The sequence below is a fragment of the Triturus cristatus genome, chromosome 4_2 (genome assembly GCF_964204655.1).
Source record: "Triturus cristatus chromosome 4_2, aTriCri1.1, whole genome shotgun sequence".
Lineage (NCBI taxonomy): Eukaryota > Metazoa > Chordata > Amphibia > Caudata > Salamandridae > Triturus > Triturus cristatus.
The window spans coordinates 62,745,944-62,768,249 of NC_140586.1; the positions used below are offsets into that span (position 1 = coordinate 62,745,944).

The 22,306-nt window shown below is 42.2% G+C and overlaps 1 protein-coding gene across 1 annotated transcript in view; it reads right to left on the reverse strand.

Moving 5' to 3' along the window:
* LOC146832981 (complement C3-like) overlaps positions 1-22,306 on the reverse strand; it is a 1,056,379-nt gene that overhangs the window by 82,651 nt on the left and 951,422 nt on the right. The window contains exon 38 of the mRNA XM_085600524.1: positions 5,499-5,582. Within this exon, the coding sequence (XP_085456650.1) occupies positions 5,499-5,582 (84 nt within the window). The remainder of the gene's footprint in view (positions 1-5,498; positions 5,583-22,306) is intronic.

Here is a 22,306-nt window from a genome sequence, read left to right on the forward strand (position 1 = left end):
CCACTAATACCACAAAACTTAATATATACATTCCTTAATATGTGCATAATCTGCTCATTGGCCATGTTTTTCTGGTAGAATGCAAATGTTTCACTCATTTTCGATCAATAAAGAAATGGTGTACGATATCTATCAATTCTAGCGCATATAGTCCAATTTCTCTGCCTAATGATCATGGCTCACACACTAGCAAATTTACACCTGTATTCGTTTATAAAGACTTGTGAGACTTATGTTGGTGATCATCTTCCTGATGTCACTAGTATGCAGTTACATGTTGTACATTTTAATGGCCTTATCACAACTTGCAAAACTGATGGTCATTGCTGAAGAGGCATTTAACCTTGGTTTTGCCTCTTTGGTAAGGTTAATTGTACAATTCTATAAAAGCAGTGATAAACATAGTTGAGGTTTCAATTGATTTTTCTCAGTATACCGAGGTACAAGGCAGGGGTATCCTCTCTCATCTTTGATATTTAGTATTTTGCTAGAGCTCTTTTCCTGAAGGCTTTATGGACCACTGCCTTCTCCTACAATATGTTTTGCCCATTCACAAAGGGAAAGGGGTCCAATATGAAAACCTACCCATTTGCGAATGGGTTATCATTATCTTTCAATAGTCAGTAATATTTTTATATTTTTTGACCGGACTTCGGTCACAAAACATTAATACATATCATGAGGAACTGATATTTGGAAAGGACGCTCTAAATACTCTCTTTCCAAATATCGATTCGTTATGGTTTCCTAAACCCATTTAGCAATTGTGTAAAATATTACTGGATCACTAATTGGCTTTATACATTTGAAACCCTGCCAATCTACTGAATCACAAGGTTTGCCACCAATAAATGTGCTCATACATCTGGCCCTTAGTTACCTAGTTAAAGTTGACCCCAAACTAATTGATCACATGCAAATTTTGGGGCAATTGATTCCAGAACGTCACTGGGGCAGTCTGAATGATACTTTTCGTCAAGGGGATTGAACAAGATAATCAGTGGGGGTGGTCATAATAAGAAATATTTTCCTGTCTAGGAATAATAAGGGCAGAATAGATCATACTTTCATGTCAAGTGATTTATGGCATGGGCAGATTCATTGTCGGAACGTGGACGTGCACAGATAAAACAGAGGCTCGTTTGTCTGCTTAAACATTGAACAGTGTGCTCAGTGGATCCTGTGACTTTGTAAAACTTTTAATGTTTTTTAAACCTTGCCACTTTTTACTTAGTTTATTGGGACTGCTGCATGGCTATTTGCATTTGGGGGAATTAAGATAAAATCTTTTATTTTTTTCATCTCTCTCCATTTGCGCTGATACTATTGCACCGCTACCTGCACTTTGTGGGGATTTGAATAACTGTTGGCTGTTTAGTTGCCCCTTCCCGGTCCACCACGGGTGTTGTCCCGATTGTGTGGAGGGAGGAAAAGGCAACTTCCGGTTTCGGGAGGTTAGCGCTCTAGCCCTCGCGCTACTCACCCCTTAAAACCGGATGCTCTAGCATACGCGCGCAGCGGGCACGCCGGCAGAGCGCCTGCGGCGCGCCAAAGGCAAGCCCGTCTGCGCCCGTCCAGGCCTGGACGGGCCCAGGAGCCACAAACCCTGTCGGTGTCAGGATCAAACCCATCTCTTACAGTTCCTACCTTCTTCACTCGCTTCGCACTAACAACCCGGAAAACTGTCGGCATTCTATGAATGCCTTGAGTGAAGATGTACAATGTTTTCATTGTGGTTTTGCTCTGTCGCCTGTTCCAAAAGTTCCTGAATGCCTTGATACTCTTTTTTCTTTAAAAATGTTTTTATTGAACTGCAGATCTGTTCCCAAACACTCCACTGAACTTGCTATACTGTTGGAAGACCTAAAACCTGATGTTCTCTTTTGACATGGCTTCATAGCGAGTCAGACCCCACCCTTGTGCAAACCATTCCTCCTGATTATGCTATACATCGGATTGACCGGAAAACCGGCAGAGGAGAGGGTATAGCCATTATTTTTAAAAATACCTTTGATTGTTGTATTATCGCAGACCCTCTGTCTGACTGCGAAAGTCTGGCCTTCTCTTTGGAGATCTCCCCCACCAGCACTTTCTCGGGCATCCTAGTGTACCGCCCTCCAGGTAATGCTAGACAATTTCTCAATGCACTAACTGCTGCAGTGGCGGAATTAGCTATGGGACCTGCAAATTTTACTATATTAGGCGATCTCAACCTCCACTTAGATAATCTCTTGGATAAAATGGTGCTGGAGCTGATTGAGAATTTGTCAGCACTTCAGCTTAGGGAGAAAGTGACGAAGCCTACTCACTCTAAAGGTCATCTTCTGGACCCAGTTTTTAGTAACTGTAGTGAACTTATGAGACGACTTCCGGTCCCCCTTCCTTGGACTGATCATTTCCTGAGCCCCCTAATATGGGAAACTCCCAGACCTGAGCAACCTTCCAACATAACCTTGGTATGTAAGCGTAACTGGTCTAAACTCCCAACTGGCCAGTGGAAGTCGGTCCTGGAAAATAATAGACCATCTTGTGAGGGTAACTCTAATTTGGGGAAAGCTAATGAGAAATTCAACTCCTGGATCCAAGGATCCTTGGATATGATACTCCCAAAAAAACCTGCCCTCATGTCAAATAGGCCGAAAACTCATCCTTGGTTCACCGATAATTTAAGGGAACTCAAACAACGTTGCAGACGGCTTGAAAGGAAATGGAGGCTGGACTACTCTGATCCTAGTAAAACGGAATATAGGGAATCCATTGAACACTATAAATCCGAAATTAAAGCCACTCAAGCTACTTTTTATGAACAGAAAATTGTTCTAGCTGCTAATTCCCCCAAAGACATTTTTAAAATTGCCAGAAACCTTACCAAACTACCCCTGAAACCTCCCAGATTACGTGATGCCCTGGCACACTGCAATACTCTGGCAGAGTTTTTTCACAAGAAAATTCAAACGATCTATCAGGCATTTTCACCTTTTCAATCTACCAGCACCACGATTGCTCCTGTTGAGTCGACTGTAAGGCCCCATACTCTTTTAGCACAATTCCCCCTTCTTGATCCGGCCTCGTTGGGTCCTATCATGGCCCACATAAAATCGGGCTCTTCCATTGACCCTGCCCCACCCCAGGCTCTCACTCTGGTAGCCGATACCATTTGCCCTATAATTCTGGACCTGATAAACTCTTCCATCTCCTCTGGTTCAGTCCCGTCAGCATGGAAATGCGCGATGGTTAAAGCCCTGTTAAAAAAAACTAATGTGGATCAGGACAATCTGGCTATCGCCTCATTTCCCTTTTGCCTTGGGTGAGTAAGATTCTAGAGAGGCATGTAAACAACAGCGTGGTAGCCTTTCTAGAAACTAATAATCTACTACACCCCTCTCAGACTGGGTTTCGTCCCCAAATGGGTACCAAGACGGCCCTCCTTGCAGTGACTGAGGAATCGAGAAGGATTTTAGACCAAGGGGGCACTGCGGCTATTATCCTTCTTGACCTCAGTGCTGCATTTGATACTGTCAATCATGCCATATTGCTCCTTAGACTCATGAACCTGGGAGTGTCTGGTATGTCAGTAGAGTGGCTGCAATCCTTTCTCAGTGGTCACTATTTTAGGGTCTTTGAGGGAGATGTAGTCTCCGATCAGTATCCCCTTAATTGCGGGGTCCCTCAGGGCTCTGCCCTGAGCCCCACGCTATTTAATATATTTCTGAAACCTTTGGCAGAAGTTGTCAATCCATTTGGCATAAAAATCGTCTCCTATGCAGATGATACCCAGCTCATGGTAGCTCTCAACTATCCTGAAGGGTCATCTAGCACGTTAGGCTGTTGCCTAGAGGAGGTTGCCAAGTGGATGGAACAATCATGCCTTAAGCTTAATGGGGATAAGACGGAGCTCATGCTTTTGGGCAATTCTCCTGTCTTTAACCCGGCCTCCTTTTGGCCAGTTTGCCTAGGCCCGGCTCCGACCCCTAAAGATCAAATCAAGAGCCTAGGCATCTGGATTGATGACTCTCTTTCATTCAGTCACCAGGCAGCTAAACTTTCTGCTTCCTGCTTCGGGCTATTAAGGATGCTGTATAAGCTTCTTCCCCTTCTCCCTTTCCACGCTAAAAGGATTATGGTCCAAGCACTGATCCTTTCTCGCCTGGATTATTGTAATGCTTTATACCTGGGAGCACCTCAGTACACCATCAACAAGCTCCAAGTCATGCAGAATTGTGCCGCCCGTAGACTTCTGCAGGTTCCTCGTTGGCACTCTGCCAGACAGGCATTAAAGAGCCTGCACTGGCTGCCTATCAGACAAAGGATCCAGTTTAAGGCTATGTGCCTGGCCCACAAAACCTTCTGGAAGAAGGGCCCTCCTATTCTTCAGTCACTCATCACCCCTTATCATCCGAAGAAAGACCTTCGGTCATCTGGATCTTTTCTTGCCCTTCAACCCAGAATAAGAAGGGCCAGATGTGGTGGCCGCTCCTTTTCATATAATGGTGCCACTGGATGGAATGCTCTTCCACTTCAACTACGTAAGGAACCTAATCTCTTATCCTTCCGCAGGTCACTAAAAACCTGGTTGTTTTAAGCTTCCTTCCTTGTCTCCTGCTTCTTGCCTGTCTGTCTGCAGCGCTGGGAAGCCTACGGGTAGACATCGCGCTTTATAAATTTCATTTCATTCATTCATTCATTGTACTTTACTGCCACAAGCTCAAAAAGAAAAGCTTTGATAATATTTGTTGGTCATAGGATTGATAGAGGGAAGAACAGGTTTTATGATCAATAGGTTGACAGACATGAGGGTACTTTCGGAACATGGGAATTCTATGGGCACAATTCTGTTTCTCGATCTGCTAGAGGAAGACTGGCTGAGAGGAGAGTGGCTGCTAAAATCAGAGGCAGAAAACGATGCAACCAGAGTTATTAGGACTCCTGGTTTAATGATATTTACTTTCTCTGCATTTCTTTCTGTATTTATTCATATTTATGCAATGTAATACATTTTATTTTCTGGTCGATGTAATGACATTTTAACTAATAGATTTCAACATTTAGCAGGCACATTTTCACTCACCTGTTCATGCTGTAGTGTTTTACTGTTATAAGAAGTCATATCAAATAAAACTGTATACTTACTGAGCACATTAGCTTTCTTATACTAAAATGTGTGCACATCTAGAGCTTTATTACGAAATTCTGTCATTAGTGACCCAATGGAAAAATGTATGTTTTGGTATTTTTTCATTTTTAAAGTATAGACATTGAAATAGATTTTCTTGCAACTGTAATTATGGGTAATAATCAATACAACTGAGAACTTTGGCTCATGGTATAAATATGTATGCGGCCCAAGATAATCCTTTCTTGAGTCTTTAAGGGTTATAAGATCTAGTTGTAACAAATTTCTTTCACTGACTTCCTGACAATCCATTTTAGCAGCCATGGTTTTCCCTTTATATATTTTGAGACTTTATTATATTCAAGTATGTATTTTGAGCACTCACCATAGTCAATTCCAGGTGCACATGCCTCTTCAATGCGCTTGTTTACTGTGATCTCCTCAACAAACTTCTGCATAAAACAGTTTTCTGTAAAGGCAATGATAAGCAAAAGACTGTTAGTGCTTTCTTTAACCCATCGTGGCCTTGGGAGCCAAATGATTCCATGTTGACAGGGCACCACTTTTTTAATCCAAGGCTTACTTTTACAAATCAAGATTAACCATTGATATAGTCCAAATCAACTAAGAAAAAACATAACATTCAGAATGCAAATTGTTAGATAAAAGTCACGGCTGGAAATGAGTGCCTAAGTAACATGCAGCCATCTGGTCACGTGTCATCTTGCCTTGTCTTTCTAAGTGCCTTAGTGATATAACTTGGAAAGATCAACCATAGTATGATATCCATACTGAGACCTTAATTGCTATATATATATATATATATATATATATATCCCCACTCTTCGTTCACAAGTTTTTCCAGGAAAAAAAACGAACGTAGACCTCATTAGGTAAGATGAATATTTTTTATTCCTCCTCGCCTGCCATTACGCGTTTCGGCCGTCCGAGCGGCCTTGATCACATGACACTGCTCAGGTTTTTTTGCCAGTTATTTAAAGTGCCGGTGCATGAAAAACACAGTGTTGGGTTCATGGACATAGAAAACAGAATTGGCTTGTACAATACATATATAGATGAAACTTCCATTTGCTGTTTTGAACATTTAAAAGAAACATAATTAATAATGGTATAATACCCAACATTTACTACTCATGTGGCATATTTTATTGAAGCTGACCACAGTTCAAAACAATAAGAATAATAATATTAACGTTAAAATATATACTATTGAGTTCGCGATTCTCTCCGCCACAAACAGCGGCGGGCTTGAGTGAGGGCGTGAAACCTCCTTCATACAAACAACGTCCTCTCCTTTACGGCGAAGAAATACTCAAGCTCAAATCCATTACACGCTGATGATTTATTTCATAAGCAAGTTGTAAGCCAAACGCCTGATGAGTTTTGGTGTATATATATTACCTACTGGCGATTGCCAGTAGGTAGTTATAGTTAGGACCTGGTTTCCATAGGAAAAGCGTTTTTTCTTTTCCCAATAACTTTGACGCCGGTTTATGAATCTTCGTGAAATGTTTTTTAAAAGTGGCCAGCTCTGGTCAGCTTCTGTCTTGAAAGTTTCGGGGTGATTCGTCAAGCGGGGGCTTAGAAAATAAGGGGGTCCCAAAACGCGTTTTTCCCATGTTAATTCTATAGGAAAATTTTGACAAAGCTACAGCCCGAACTGCTGAACGTAATTACACCAAATTTGCCAAGAAGGTAGGTTTTGGTTCAGAAAGAGCCCTTGGTGTAAATGTGTTCAGTAGTTGATGAGAAATTAGAAAAAGAAAGAAGTTTCGATATCTGAGCACCAATGAGGGTTCGCGCACCCTCCTGGGCACGAGATACACTCTAATTGGCTGCCAACCCTCCAAACCAGGAAGTGTTGGCAGCCATTTCGTGACTCGGTTACCGAGTCAGAAGATAACTGTGGAAAAAAGGATGACAAAGAAGAATAGGGGACAGGGTAGGAACACCTTGACCCCCTAGGCCTGCTCAGGGGGTCCTACAAGGACCCCCAGGGCCTCCTATAATTATTATTTTTTATTTAAAAAAATGTGAAGTCGCGCTGGGTGCACGACTCCTGTCGTTTCTGTGCTTTGTTTTTCAAAGCCCCTGGTTGGGCCAAGTCCCGGGGGCAATCAGGAAATCATTTGCGGGGACCCACGGGGGCCACCCGCAGACCCAGGGACCGCCACCTCCCTGGGGCTGAAACTAAAAAATGTGTGGGGTGGAGGTCGCAAACTACACAGGTGGACCCGGGGACCCCCACCTCCCTGGGGCTTTGATAATAAACTGCGGGGGGCACACGGTCTCCCCCGCATCCCCGGGATCACCATCTCCCCAGGGCTTTGTTTTAAAATAAAAGTTATGTGTGTGGGGGAAAGAGCACCCTCCCCTGCATGCCCCGGGGACAACCACCTTCCCGGGGCACTTAAAATTGAAATTCGGGAGTCCGTTACGGACCCTCAAGCCCCGGGGACCACTACCTCCCCGGGCTTTGGAAATGTTGGAAGGGGAGCTGCGTGGTCCCCCTCCTGGAGCCCATAGTGGCCCTGGGGACCGCCACCCACCAGGGCCGGCACCTGCAATGAAAGCAGGGAAACCACTCTTGTGCAGGGAAACCTTCTCTTGCTTCAATGAAGCTAAGCAGGATTGCTTTTGGGCTAGGGGAGCTGCATGGAGCAGCTCCCCTTGGTCAAAAGTAATGCCACAATGCCGGCGGGACTGTGGGGGCATTGGGACTCCCCCACGGTCCCCAATGAGTGGCCATGCCCCAGGGAAGGGGTACCAGGGGTCAGAAATGGCCTGGGAGGGGGCCACTCGGCCCCTCTCCTTTAAAAAAAATAATAAACATTTGGGGATGCCCCGGGAGATGGGGTTCCCGGGGCAAATATAAATTAATGGAAGCAGACAATTTTTTTTCCGCCTACGTTTGGACCGTAACCTTTCTACTGTACCTTTCAAACATTTTTTACTAAGTAATAAGAAACATGCTTTTTAAAGAAAGTAAAATGCACCCGATTTTTGAATGTACAAACGTCTTAAAGAGCCAATCAAATCTCTACTTTCTTAAAAACAGCATCTTGTCCACCATTTTACAAACCTCTCATTCTACCAACTGACTACCTCATCTACAGACATCTTTTCATTACCTACAGTCATCCCTTCAATATGCTTTCAGTGTGGATTGTTGGGCACAGCTATGTTTTCTGGTGCATAAGGTATGCTGAACGCAGAGGTATTGACAAAGATCTAGCTTTGCAAAATTTAGACATTAAATGGATTGGACAAAGAGGATTAAAGTGGCATCAATTGATCACCGCCACACTTGGCATTGTGAACATTCCTATTCATGGGTGACTTGCCTCCTTCACACATACTTGGTTCCCACCTCTCCGAGCATTCAGCTATTGTGTGGCTGAGGGGCCATGCCATTTTCGGAACGTCCGCTGTCCTGTTCTGCGCTGCCTCGGTGGTAGTCTGGGGGTGGTGGCGGTGGGTGTTGTGGCCCTCTTGGGTGTCGGAGCTGCATGATTAGTAGCTCCATGACATGTGTTGGTCTTCAGATGTGGCTGTGGGCTGGCCTCCCTTTCATACTGTAGAAAGTCATCCTGCTTTACACCAGTAAAAGGCAGGTGTTAAATTCCTACTGCTAACGCGGCTTACCGCCTGTTTTTGGATCGCATCGCAGATTTGACTGGTCTTTGAATATATCGCGAAGTGGTGTTTTCATGTTTTTTTGCAGGGGAACACCTACTCTGCATATCATTAGCGTTAGTTGTCAGTCTCATTTGTGGCAATGTTTTTTGCGGAAGCTGTCGCTGTAAAACGGGCAATATCAGCAGTTTGCACCAGGTTGAGAATGGGACAGTAATTCTTTCACCACTTTTGCTGTGCTAAAGTGCCGATAAGTTGGCGATAGGTCCTTGAGAATACGCCCCATTGTTTCTGGTCCTGGTGGACCATGTGGGATCCTCTGAGCAGGCCTAGGGGGTCAGGGTGTTTGTACCCTGCCCACTGTTCTTGTTTTTCACCTTTTTTTAGAAACTCTTTTCTTGTGATTCACATGTAGCTACAACAAATTCCTAATAAACACAAGGGCTTGTTTTAGAGCCACTCTAGAACCCAACAGTGGGGACTTATCGCCGAGTTATCTGCACTTTAGCGCAGCAAAAGTGTCGAAAGAATTATTGACGCATTCTCAAGTTGGTGCACAATGCTACATTGCCCACAGGCTGAGGATACCAACACAGAGGACAACCAACATCTCTCCGCAGACAAAGCTGCTGGCTGTGCTGCGCCTGTTGGCCTCTGGTACCTTCGAACCAACAACTGCCAGAGTCGGAGGAGTCTCACAGCCAGCCCTATTAAACTTCTTCACACATCTTTGGATGCATTTCCACACAGGGAACGGCGGGCTCCTGGATCCACACCACACACTTGTCCCAATTCGTAGTCTTACCTGCGCAACCAACCCCAACCACAGTCGTTGCCTTGCGCCTCTGTTCTCCAGATGCAAGAATGTGGTTTCTTAAATGGGTGTGCGACAAGTCTTGAATTGCAGTAGTCAACAGTAGTGGAAAAACAGTACTTTATTACAAAAATATAAATTAACAACACGAAAACATCAAACGACTTGTTACATTCCCAACGGGGAACATAAGCAGGGCAACTTTTGGATCCAAATAACTGCAGATCGTCCTGGAAATCCCAATACAATTCAATATTAAAAAATTCCGTATTCAGAAACCTGTTGGATAAATGGTAACAATGGTCAAGCATTAGTATGGTCACAAACGTAATCTGGTATAATGTATTGCACTTGGACGACCGGAATGCTTACAGGTATGATCAATCCTGCACAAAAAGACTGAAGAAGTTTGTGTGGTCATAACCTTCCTAGGAAAGGAAAGGAAGGTTATGACCACACAAACTTTTGTTACGGTCTCATTATGCAGGATCTATCATACCTGTTAGCATCACGGTTCGTTACAGCTTGATACACCTGCAGCTTCAATTAACTCACTGCGCAGGAACAGCTGGAGACCAAGCAAGGTAACTACGCAATAGGGGGCTTCCTGCACGTGTTGGGGGAAATTGACTGCACATATGTACTACTTCTGCCCCCTGCCGACACTGCACACAATCACCGCAACAGAAACCACACAAATTCTAACAATGTGCAGGCAAAACTGTACCACCGGGGCCTGTACACTAATGTCATCGCAAACTTCCCAAACAGTGTGCATGATTCCTATATCTTCCGCAAGCACCCCAGCCCTGGTCCCCGGACCGGTCCGCCTCCCAGCAGTGACTGCCCAACCCTGTGCACCCAGACCTCAATGCTCACCAGCCGCCACCGGCATGTCTCCAAGAAGGCCCACCACGTGCCGGAGCAACCTCCTCAGCCGTCGCTGAACTCCGTAACATAGGCCCCCAGTGCATCCTGCTGCACCGCGCCGAGGAGTCATGTCTGTGCAGCCTGCTACCTTTGGCGTAAATGCTGTCCAGTTGAGCTCACAATTCAAATCGGGTCTTGATTGCAAGGATGGCGTATCGAGGCCTACGCATCATCGCAGGCTGCACAGCCAATCAGCTCTGGTGCCACTAACTCAGTGCAACTCAAGTCATTGCCACGTGGCGGGAGGCCCATGTCGGCCAAAATGCCTCAGCTGCCACTAACTCTGTGCACCTCAAGTCATCGCCAGGTTGTGGGAGGCCTGTGTCAGCCAAAGTGCCTCGGCTGCCACCAGCTCTGTGCACCTCAACTCATGGACACTTTATGATTGAATATCGTGGTGCAGATGCCATCATGTCACCTCCAGCAGAGGGGAATGCGATGCAGTAGGTCCCTAGGACCTCATGCATAAATAATAAACACACGAACACACCCAGCACGTGCGCCCAGCCCTTTTTATTGGCAGAGTCACATGTCCTGTGACGCCAGTGCTGGATGGGTGTGGTGTGAGTGTAAACCAGCCCTGAGGGAGTGGCTGTGGCATGCTGACAACTAGACCTGTGATCAGGAGATCACTACAGGGAAGACCTTGGACATGTAGCATTGTCCCCCCCAGTAAGCGTAAGCAGAGTGGGCTGGCCTGGCGTATGCTAGTCCAGCATAGAGGTGTGAACAATGACCCCGGGGCTCTGGCCGTGGTTTCGTCCTGGGGTGGACAAGGAAGTAACTAATGGGTGTCTCTCTGTTGTAGTGTCGGCGCCACCCGGAGCGCAATTGATAATGTTGTGCCCTGTGACTTAAGTTCCACAACATGAGCAACATGGACATAAGGGGAAATCCCTCACCCTACATCCATCCATACTTCTACACTTGAGTGATCATAGACATCTGTGTGAATTTGAATGTTTAATGCACATTTAGTGGAGTATTGTCTTAAGGTATTTTCTTCTCTTGTTTTTGGTATAGCTAGTACTAACACACGCACTGCTACAATACTCTGTACACTACCCATGCAGTCCTCTAACCAACTGCACACTACTCATTCGCTCCTTCAATTCCCCAGGTAGTACCCATGCAGTCCAGCAATCACCCTGTCACTCCCCATGCACTTCTCCAATCACCCAGTCAGTACCATGTACTTATCCAATCACTCCGCCAATTCCCAAGCACGTATAAATTCACCATGCACTCTCCCTGCAGTACTCTAATCATTCAGTCAGTACCCATGTACTTATGCTATGAAAGATGATCATATAGGGTGTTAATAATTAGGTTTCTTTTATTAATTTGTACAAAGCTAAAGTTAAATGATTCCACATATTTTAAGATTGAATGGTGAAATAAGGTGCTGTTAATTAGGCTTCTTTTTGTAGTCTGAACAAAGGTATAGTTGAATGATGCCATATAATTTTAGATACAAAGGTGTACAATAAAAGTGTGGTTTTGAAATTGCTCATAAAATGTGTTGTTAATTAGCCTTCTTTCTTAAGTCTATTGAGTGGTATAGTTTAATGTTGTCCCATATTTGTAGATAGAATGGTCAAGATGTAGCTCAAAAGTAAATCACCCCATATTACCCTTGCAGGCATGTTGTACTTATCTACTTAACTAGATAATATGTAATGACTCATCTATGTGTTCAGATTGTATTTATACAGTTACATGTATGCTTAGTGAACTATTGAGAGGTGCCTGACCGATTAGAGTAGTGAGTAAGTGATTTTTGAAGTACATGAGTAATGATTGACTGATTGGAATTTGTGTAATCACCCAGTCAGTATCCAAGCACTCATGAAATCACTCTGCCACTACCTAAACAGTTATGAAATCACCCAGGCACTACCCATACACTCTCCCAATCAGCCAAGCACTATCCATGAAGTCATGCAGTAAACCAAGCGCTTATAAATTCGCCATGCACTCTCCTTGCAGTAGTCTAATCATTCAGTCAGTACCTATGTATTCATGTAATGATGCAGGCAGTAACATATGCACTGCTGCAATCACCTGTACACTACTCATGCAGCCTGGTAACCACCTACACACTACCTATTTGGTCCTTCAACTCCCCAGGTAGTACCCATGCAGTCCAGCAATCACCCTGTCACTTCCCATGTACTGCTCCAATCACCCTCCAGTACTATGTACGTATCCAATTACTCCACTAATAGCCAAGCACTTATAATTCACCATGCAATCTCCTTGCAGTAGTCTAATCATTCAGTCTGTACCCATGTACTCATGAAATGATCCAGGCACTAAGCATGCACTGTTACAATCACCTGTGAACTACCCATGCAGTTCTCCAATTACACAGGTACCATGATGCACTCTTGCAATCACCCATACGTTGCCTCTGTACTGATGCAATCTCCCAGTCATTACCCATACACTTATATAATTATCCAAGCAGTACCCATGCACTTTTCCAATCACCCACACAATGTCCTAGCTCTCATGCAATCACCCAGGTAATTATTATTTTTTTAGCCAATAGATGTGGTTCCGTAAGAACCGTTCCGTTTTTCAAACAATCTTAAATTTCTTTTGTATTTTTTAAACCTTTTTTGTGTGTTTTTGATTTTTTTAGATTAGAGAAAAATGAAAAACAACAAACAAGTTGCTAACAAAAAGAAGAGCACATTATAAAAAAGAATTAACATTTATGTGCATTAATGGCAGCTGTTATAACATCGAGACATTGCTCTCCAATGCAGAGTTTAGTCTCACACTTCTTGCAAATAACTGCAGCTTCAAAAAAGTTTGGGAACAATGCAGGGCCTTGGCGCAGGAGGAACTTGCTGGGATGATGTAGAAGAGGCATTTGGATCTCGTTCTGCCGCCTCAGCAAGCTGTCTCCTTTCTTCTCTAGCCAGGTGATTCGGGTGGGAAGTTTCCAAATGGTTCTTCATGCTGCTGGTCCCACATGAAAACGTATTCTCTGATCCTCTTGATAGTATACGTTGGCATATGGTGCACGTAACTTTACAGGCGTTCACCTTTTTTTCTCCCTCTGGAACAGAAAAAAATGCCCACACAATACTCTCCTTTCTCTTTTTGATGGGTTCAGCAATTTCATCCTCCTCTTCTAAATCCAAGGGGTCAATTGTTGGAGCATTGGAAGCCATAGTCTTCCCAAAAATAAAATCAATAAACACACAAAAGTAGAAAAAAAGAGAGAATCAACAAACAGGTCTTCTCTCCAAGGTAGGCAAATAATAAGAGTAATATCACAAGGATGGAACGTCCCTCTTATAAAATGAAAATGATTTAAACCAATCACAATCTTTATTTTCTGGTGACACACCGTCATGTAGGGTGTGCGCACCCGTCGCTTACGCATCGCGCACCCGTGAAATATTATATACATAATTATAAACTATAAATAAATGTTTATACAATATTTTACAAAGGATTTTAGTGAAAGTATTTATACAAATCTGACATTTGAACGTAGTATAATGAAATTTCACACTTTCAAAATACCCCAAAGTCGCGATCCCGGCATGACCCAGGAAAAACGTGCGGGGAGGGGCCGCTTCTGGTACGCGCATACGTCGCGCACTCATGAAATATCATATCATTTATAGTTTACTGAAATAAATAGTTTATAAATAGTTTTCTAAATTAAATTACTCAAACACCATAACCAAAATATTTATGATCATTTCTTTAATGGTATTTCATACTTTTCAAATTACGCCGAAGTCGCCACTTCAGCGTGATGCTGCACAACCCCGGCGCGACTTCTAAAATCTACGGTAGCGAGGTGTGCGCAGAAATCGTGTAGGGTGCGCGTAGGGTGCGCGACTTCTGTGAAACAATAAAAAAAAAAAACTAGGAATATAGTTTTCCAAACTGGAAATTATTCTCAACTTTTGTTTAATCTATCTATCTATCTATCTATCTATCTATCTATCTATCTATCTATCTATCTATCTATCTATCTATCTATCTATCTATCTATCTATCTATCTATCTATCTATCTATCTATCTATCTATCTATCTATCTATCTATCTATCTATCTATCTATCTATCTATCTATCTATCTATCTATCTATCTATCTATCTATCTATCTATCTATCTATCTATCTATCTATCTATCTATCTATCTATCTATCTATCTATCTAACTATCTATCTATCTATCTATCTATCTATCTATCTATCTATCTATCTATCTATCTATCTATCTATCTATCTATCTATCTATCTATCTATCTCTCTCTCTCTATATATATATATATATATTCACTGAAAAAACCATAGGTTTCACACATGTTATAGTTAGCGGAAATTTTACTGATAAAAAACCAATAAAATTCCCCCGTTATAGTTAGTGCAGGCAACTATAACTCACGCGACCGCAATCCTCTGCTGATGCTAATACTGTATTTAGACACTTATTTGCCCATGTCTTCTTCCATAAATTTTTAGCTATACATATATTACAAATATTTTTTTTTCATAAAGACACATATGTCATCAGCAGAAGATTGCGGTCGCGTGAGTTATAGTTGCCTGCACTAACTATAACGGGGGAATTTCATTGGTTTTTTATCAGTAAAATTTCCGCTAACTATAACATGTGTGAAACCTATAAAAAACCCTTGAAATTCACTGAAAAACCCATAGGTTTCAGGGACGTTATAGTTAGTTGGACATTTTACTCGTACAAAACCAGAGAAATCCGTCCGTTATAGTTAGTTCAGCTAACTATAGCTCGCGACCCCGCAATGCACTGCTGATGACGTCACATATTACATCATTCAAGACATGGTCAGTGACATCACTGATGACATCACTGATAACATCTCAAATGACATCACTGATGACATCACTGATGACATCATCCACATGATATTCTGATGCACCTCCTCACACACTAATATAACTTTTGATACACCTACTCTAAAATGCAGACTACCAATATCGAAACCATAGACACACCAATAACAGTTAGTACATACACGCTCACTGATTCCTAGATGTACACACACATCCACTCATTCACCCATACAGTCACTCATACATGTGGTCATTTATCAGTACAGCACTATCATATGCACTTATACACCTATACAGACAATCACACATCACCACTCCTCTATAGCGTTACTCACACACCTATTCAGTCATGGAAAAAATCAATCACACTTCCATTTGCTCACCTATACAGCTATACAAAAACAAGCTCACTTATTCATACAGACACTAACACATACTTACTCTCTTATACAATCACTGATACAACCATACACTCATCCATACAGCCACTCTCACAATCTTGCACTCTCACATATAGTTCATTTATATACTCCCACACTCACATATACTGCCTTTCACATACAGTTAATTACACATGTACTACTGAGACATCCATTCACTCACCAACACACCCATACACACACTCACCCACCCAAACAGCCGTTCACAGATGCACTCTTGATCTCATATACCTAGGGAATCACCCACTCACACATCCATGCACAGAGTCACACCCCCCACCCACCCACCCACACGGACACTCAGGCACCCATACAAAAACTCAGACAACTAATCAATAACCCATATAGACACTCATGTAGGTACTCACTAACCAATGCAGTTGCTGACATACCAACAGACAGACATACAGACATTTACATAGTTTAGTGACTAATCCATGCATTCACTAAGACACATTTAATTAATCAGTTATACAGACATGCATTTACTAAACCATCCATTCAGACACTTGTACACCCAATACACCTTGGCCTATATATATATATATATATATATATATATATATATATATATATATATACTGGTTATCTGCTAATAAGCACAACGCACTCTCAGTCGCTATACAGGTAACTTTAATTCGCACTGTAACGCGTTTCAGGAGACACGCTACCTTGGTCACACAGTGTGGTATCGGATCACACGCTTCCATTAGTACACGATGAAATCAACATAGTCAAGGGACTGCCGGTAAACAGTGCAAATCAATACGTATTGACAAGTTTTGATGAATTATCGTACTGTATATAGAGTAATGAGGCCTTAATTCAACTTTTATTAACCACTTGGTTTTACTTCTACATAATCACAAGATGGCCGCTCAGATTATTTTACAGCAACAGCCGACAGTATATGTGACCATAATTACAATCGTTAACAAGTCACTATGACGAAGAGTATTGACATAGGTTTAGCGCATAACTGTCACAATGAATATTAGGCCATTCTGTTTTGTATATTTTTGTACATGGTTAATGAATGCCTTTCGGTTTGTATATTATGACACCTCTTTAAGATGGCCGCCATGATTACGTATTGATTTGCACTGTTTACCGGCAGTCCCTTGACTATGTTGATTTCATCGTGTACTAATGGAAGCGTGTGATCCGATACCACACTGTGTGACCAAGGGAGCGTGTCTCCTGAAACGCGTTACAGTGCGAATTAAAGTTACCTGTATAGCGACTGAGAGTGCGTTGTGCTTATTAGCAGATAACCAGTATACTATATGCCGGCGGTGGCTCTACCGGCGTAGCGCACCACCCAACAACGGGCGAAATCCCAGGAGGAGCTGACAGCGTTTTTTGAATCTTATGGAGGGATTTTGCCGGCCGCCGAATCATTCGAGACGACTAGAATCAATCAAGAGTGGAATCTGCCCGCGTCATCGAAGACCCATCCCGACAGCGTCCTAGAGGTAAGCCAGCCCCGCAGATCGCATCCGTGAGTTTAACGTGGGATACGCGCTGACTTGTTCGGCTGCGTTTCTGTGTGTGTGGTAGGCGTCTCTAGTCGGCTGTTCCTTGGGAGGGCATTGGGAGTTCGTGTTCATGTATCCGAGGACCGGGGTATTATCCTCACCGCGACTGTGTTAAGCAGCAAGCTGATTTTACGCTTTCTGGTCTTGGGTCCCTGTAGAACCCTGATGGCAGTTTCCACTGAGAATATATTCAAGCGGCATTGGGAACTTCAAATACTTTGAAGGGGAGCTGGTAACTTTTTAGAAACTAGAAGAAAGTTTCAGGTGTTTTCAAAGTTATTATCAAGTAAAAACGAGGCTTCGTGATTACTAATTTTTGACAAACTTTACAATTTGAAGTGTAAGAATCAGCTAACTTACATTCTTCACAGACTGTCTTTTGCCCATGGATATGGATGACGACTCGCAAAGGCGGCTGGCAGCACAAACGCTCTTAGCAAGGGCACCAGGTAAAATACAACAGGGGATGATAAGACCGAACACTGACGTTACTCTCACAATGAAACTTAGAAAATACGAGAAATTAAAAAAATCTGAAACATCAAAATGGTGGGAGGCGATCTCCCTCCAAGACTATATAGACAAAGGGATGGTACCACGTGGATTAAGAATCTATACCACACCATCATATGAATCCCCTAACCCTCGTATGTTGGAAGAGTGGTCTGAGAACTCGACGAAAAGTTCAAGAACTATGCTCTGCATTCTTGTCAAATATGCATGGGAAGATCGGGAGAGCATAATGAAAGAGATACTAGAATTAGAAGAAGAACTTAAAACACACAATGAACAAGCTATAATCAAAAAATTCAAAGAAGAATTGAAAACAAAACTCACGCAGCATGAAGAGGACATAAAAATAAGGAAACAAAGAAAGCAGCATCGAGACTGCATAGATTATGAAACAGGTCGTATATTAACTTATAGCAGGAAGTACGATCACATGTATGACATCCAATCATCCAAAATAGATAAGGATACAACTACTATCACGGAAACTACGGCCCAAACGACCACTACAATTGATGACTCGGATACAGATTTCTCAGAAAGAACAACCAGCACATCATCTGAAGTTGAAGTAATAACCAGACCGGCCACTTTTTTGGACGAATTCCGAGTGCTGAAGAAGGGGCGGCAGTCGGGGAGACCAACCCCTCCACAGGAACAAACACCGAGAGGAAGAGGAAGAGGAAACCGTGGGAGGGGAAGAGGACGAGGAAGAGGCAGGGGCGCAGCAAACAAAGGAGAACAAGGCGAAAGCACAGAACAATCAAGAGGAAGAACCGCAGAGCCAATGGGAACCAGACGGGGAGGCTACAGGAAGAACCAATGATGGATGACAACACTATGGTAAATAAAACCATTATAAACCTCACTAACCGACACCTGTCTAACCTCGAAAAGAAAACACTTTGTCTTGGTCTATCCTTTTGCCCCACGGAAGTCTTTAACTACTCTAACACAAGAGTAGATATGTTTAAATTTATCCGTAAGCTGAAACTTACCTAATGGCACACCCTCAAAAGTAGCACATCTGATCCTAGCTACTTATCTTTGAACCCTGATGACCAACCAAGCCTCACTGTAGGAGATGCCAACATGGTACGAACCATGCAGAATCTTGCGTATGAGATTGACACAGATGATGGCAGTGAAAATACATTCGCAGAGATAAACAATATTATCACCGACAAAGCAGCCATGACGGGCTTTAAGCCAAAATCAATATTCTATCCTATGCTCCCACACGACAACATTGATACGTTCCATGACATAGTCACCAAATCACTTCAGGATTGCAAGCATAAACGATATAAAGGAAAGGACAATTCCTTTAACCTTACCTTAAAACAAAGATCAATCATCACTACATTGGGTAATGACCCTAACCTCGTCATTCGCCCAGCTGACAAAGGGGGAAATGTAGTTTTGCAAGAAAAAGAAATGTATCTCAAAGAAGCGTACAGGCAACTGGATAATGATAAATTTTATTCCAAAAGCAGCTCAAGAGAATACAATGAAAGTATAACTACAACATGGGAAAACTTGTCTATATGGCAGCAGCAGGGTCTTATTTCATGGGAGGAATTCTTATTCCTCAAAAGAGATTATCCCAAACTCCCCATTATTTATTTTCTTCCCAAAGTCCACAAAGACCCACTTGTACCCCCTGGAAGACCAATTGTCTCTTCAATTGGGAGTGTATTTGAAAACATATCAAAGTATGTCGATCACTTTTTACAGGACTATGTGTTTAAATTACCCACACATGTCAAAGACACCAAAGACTTTTTACGTAAAATCGATAATATTGTATGGCATGAAAACTACATGTTTCTAACCCTAGATGTATGCTCTTTGTATACTATTATTGAACACAGTCAGGGTATTAGAGCATGCATACACTACCTCAATGAGAGAGACATAATGTATCTTGACCACACTAAGATGCTTACAGAGATGATGAACATGTGTCTTCGCAATAATATATTTCTGTTTAACGGTGACCTTTACAAACAGATTACAGGTACATCAATGGGGACATGTTTCGCGCCCAGTTTTGCGAATTTGTTTCTGGGTCTGTGGGAAGAAGTTCGCAAAAATGTCAAATTTGCCACTCATCTTAACCAGGTTGTAACCTGGTTAAGATACATAGATGACCTGTTCCTTATTTGGAAAGGTAGTGAACAGGAAGCCACGGAATTTGTAAACCTCCTTAATGACAACCCCTACAATATTGTTTTAACTCATAATTTACAAAAAGAAGAAATAGAATTCCTTGACATCAAAATCTCAGTTAAAGGCAACGCCTTAGAAACCAAACTTTACCGGAAAGAAACAGCCGGTAATAGCCTTCTTCATGCCCGCAGCAGCCACCCTGATACCCTTAAATGGAGTATACCTTATGGGGAACTGCTGAGGGCAAGACGAAATTGTAGTGACAACGAGGGATACCACAAGGAAGAACAGATAATGCTCAAAAGATTCAGGGAACGGGGTTACCCGGACTGGGTACTAAACAGGGCTGTTTCGAAAATCGAAAATACAACTAGAGACGAAACATTAGAAATTCAGACACGTGAAAACACGATGGAAAACAATGAGACAAGGGTGATCTTAACTTTCAACAGAGATTCCAGTAAGGTTCAAAAAATCCTAACTGATAATTGGAATATCCTTCAGAACGACTCCATCATAGGCCCTAAAATTAGCATTAGACCCAAAATAACGTACCGCAAAAGTAAAAGTTTGCGAGATATATTAGTACATGGTGACATTACAATTAACAAAGACCCATTTCACTATAATTTGAAAGGCTTCCATCCCTGCGGACATTGCAAGGCATGCAGAAATAGTAAGATGGTCAAGGAATTGAGTATACCTGGCAGAGTAGGTACTAAAAGTATTACACAATTCCTCACTTGTAGCACGACATATGTTGTATATGTACTTGAATGTCCTTGTGCTAAAAGATATGTAGGGAGTACCACTCACATGGCCAAGAAGAGAGTTCTAGAACACCTGAGAGCAGTGAACAATAAGGATCCACACTACCCCATTGCACGGCATTTTGCTGAATTCCACCTTTCGAATAGCAATTTACTCAGTTATTTTGTTATAGAACAAGTGAGAGTGGGGAGGAGGGGAGGTAACAGAGAATTGTCCTTGAGGAAACGTGAATCTATGTGGATTATGGACCTCGAAACGAAATTTCCGAAAGGCCATAATCAAGATGAAGTATTGGCAACGCACTTGATAGAGGACTAGCCCTGTTGTGCTGCAGTTTTCATCGTATTGTGCATGTGCAATTTTTTACAGTCTGTGTAAATGTTTATGATAACATGATAATGGCAATATTTTAACTAATATTTTCTTTTCTCTGTCTATCGTTTCAGGAGGAAAGGAAGGGGCCCTTTATATCCTCACGAGCACTTCACGGGCTCCTACCCTTTTCTTCAGTTCCATTGGAATGAAATCTGCAAAGAGTAGATATGAAAACACTCCTTTTATATTTGGACTTTACTTATTCTCTTCTTTCACTAGATTTGTTTCACATATTCTTTCTTTTCTAGTTTTTACGTTTCATTGAATTATATTGTAAGAATCACACCTGCACCATAGTACACTTTAGAGTACACTTGGATTTATAAGCCGGTTCAGTTTAAATGTATGCTTTCTTATTCTCTAACTTCCGGCATTAGCGTATCCAGAATTTCAATTGATTGAAGCAATCATTTTTGTGCTTGTGAATAAGATAGCTCCTTCCTTGTTTCATCATTCAGTCACTAAGACGAGTTGTATTGACAAGTTTTGATGAATTATCGTACTGTATATAGAGTAATGAGGCCTTAATTCAACTTTTATTAACCACTTGGTTTTACTTCTACATAATCACAAGATGGCCGCTCAGATTATTTTACAGCAACAGCCGACAGTATATGTGACCATAATTACAATCGTTAACAAGTCACTATGACGAAGAGTATTGACATAGGTTTAGCGCATAACTGTCACAATGAATATTAGGCCATTCTGTTTTGTATATTTTTGTACATGGTTAATGAATGCCTTTCGGTTTGTATATTATGACACCTCTTTAAGATGGCCGCCATGATTACGTATTGATTTGCACTGTTTACCGGCAGTCCCTTGACTATGTTGATTTCATCGTGTACTAATGGAAGCGTGTGATCCGATACCACACTGTGTGACCAAGGGAGCGTGTCTCCTGAAACGCGTTACAGTGCGAATTAAAGTTACCTGTATAGCGACTGAGAGTGCGTTGTGCTTATTAGCAGATAACCAGTATACTATATGCCGGCGGTGGCTCTACCGGCGTAGCGCACCACCCAACAACGGGCGAAATCCCAGGAGGAGCTGACAGCGTTTTTTGAATATATATATATATATATATATATATATATATATATATATATATATTATCTACTAGTTATAGTTAGGAC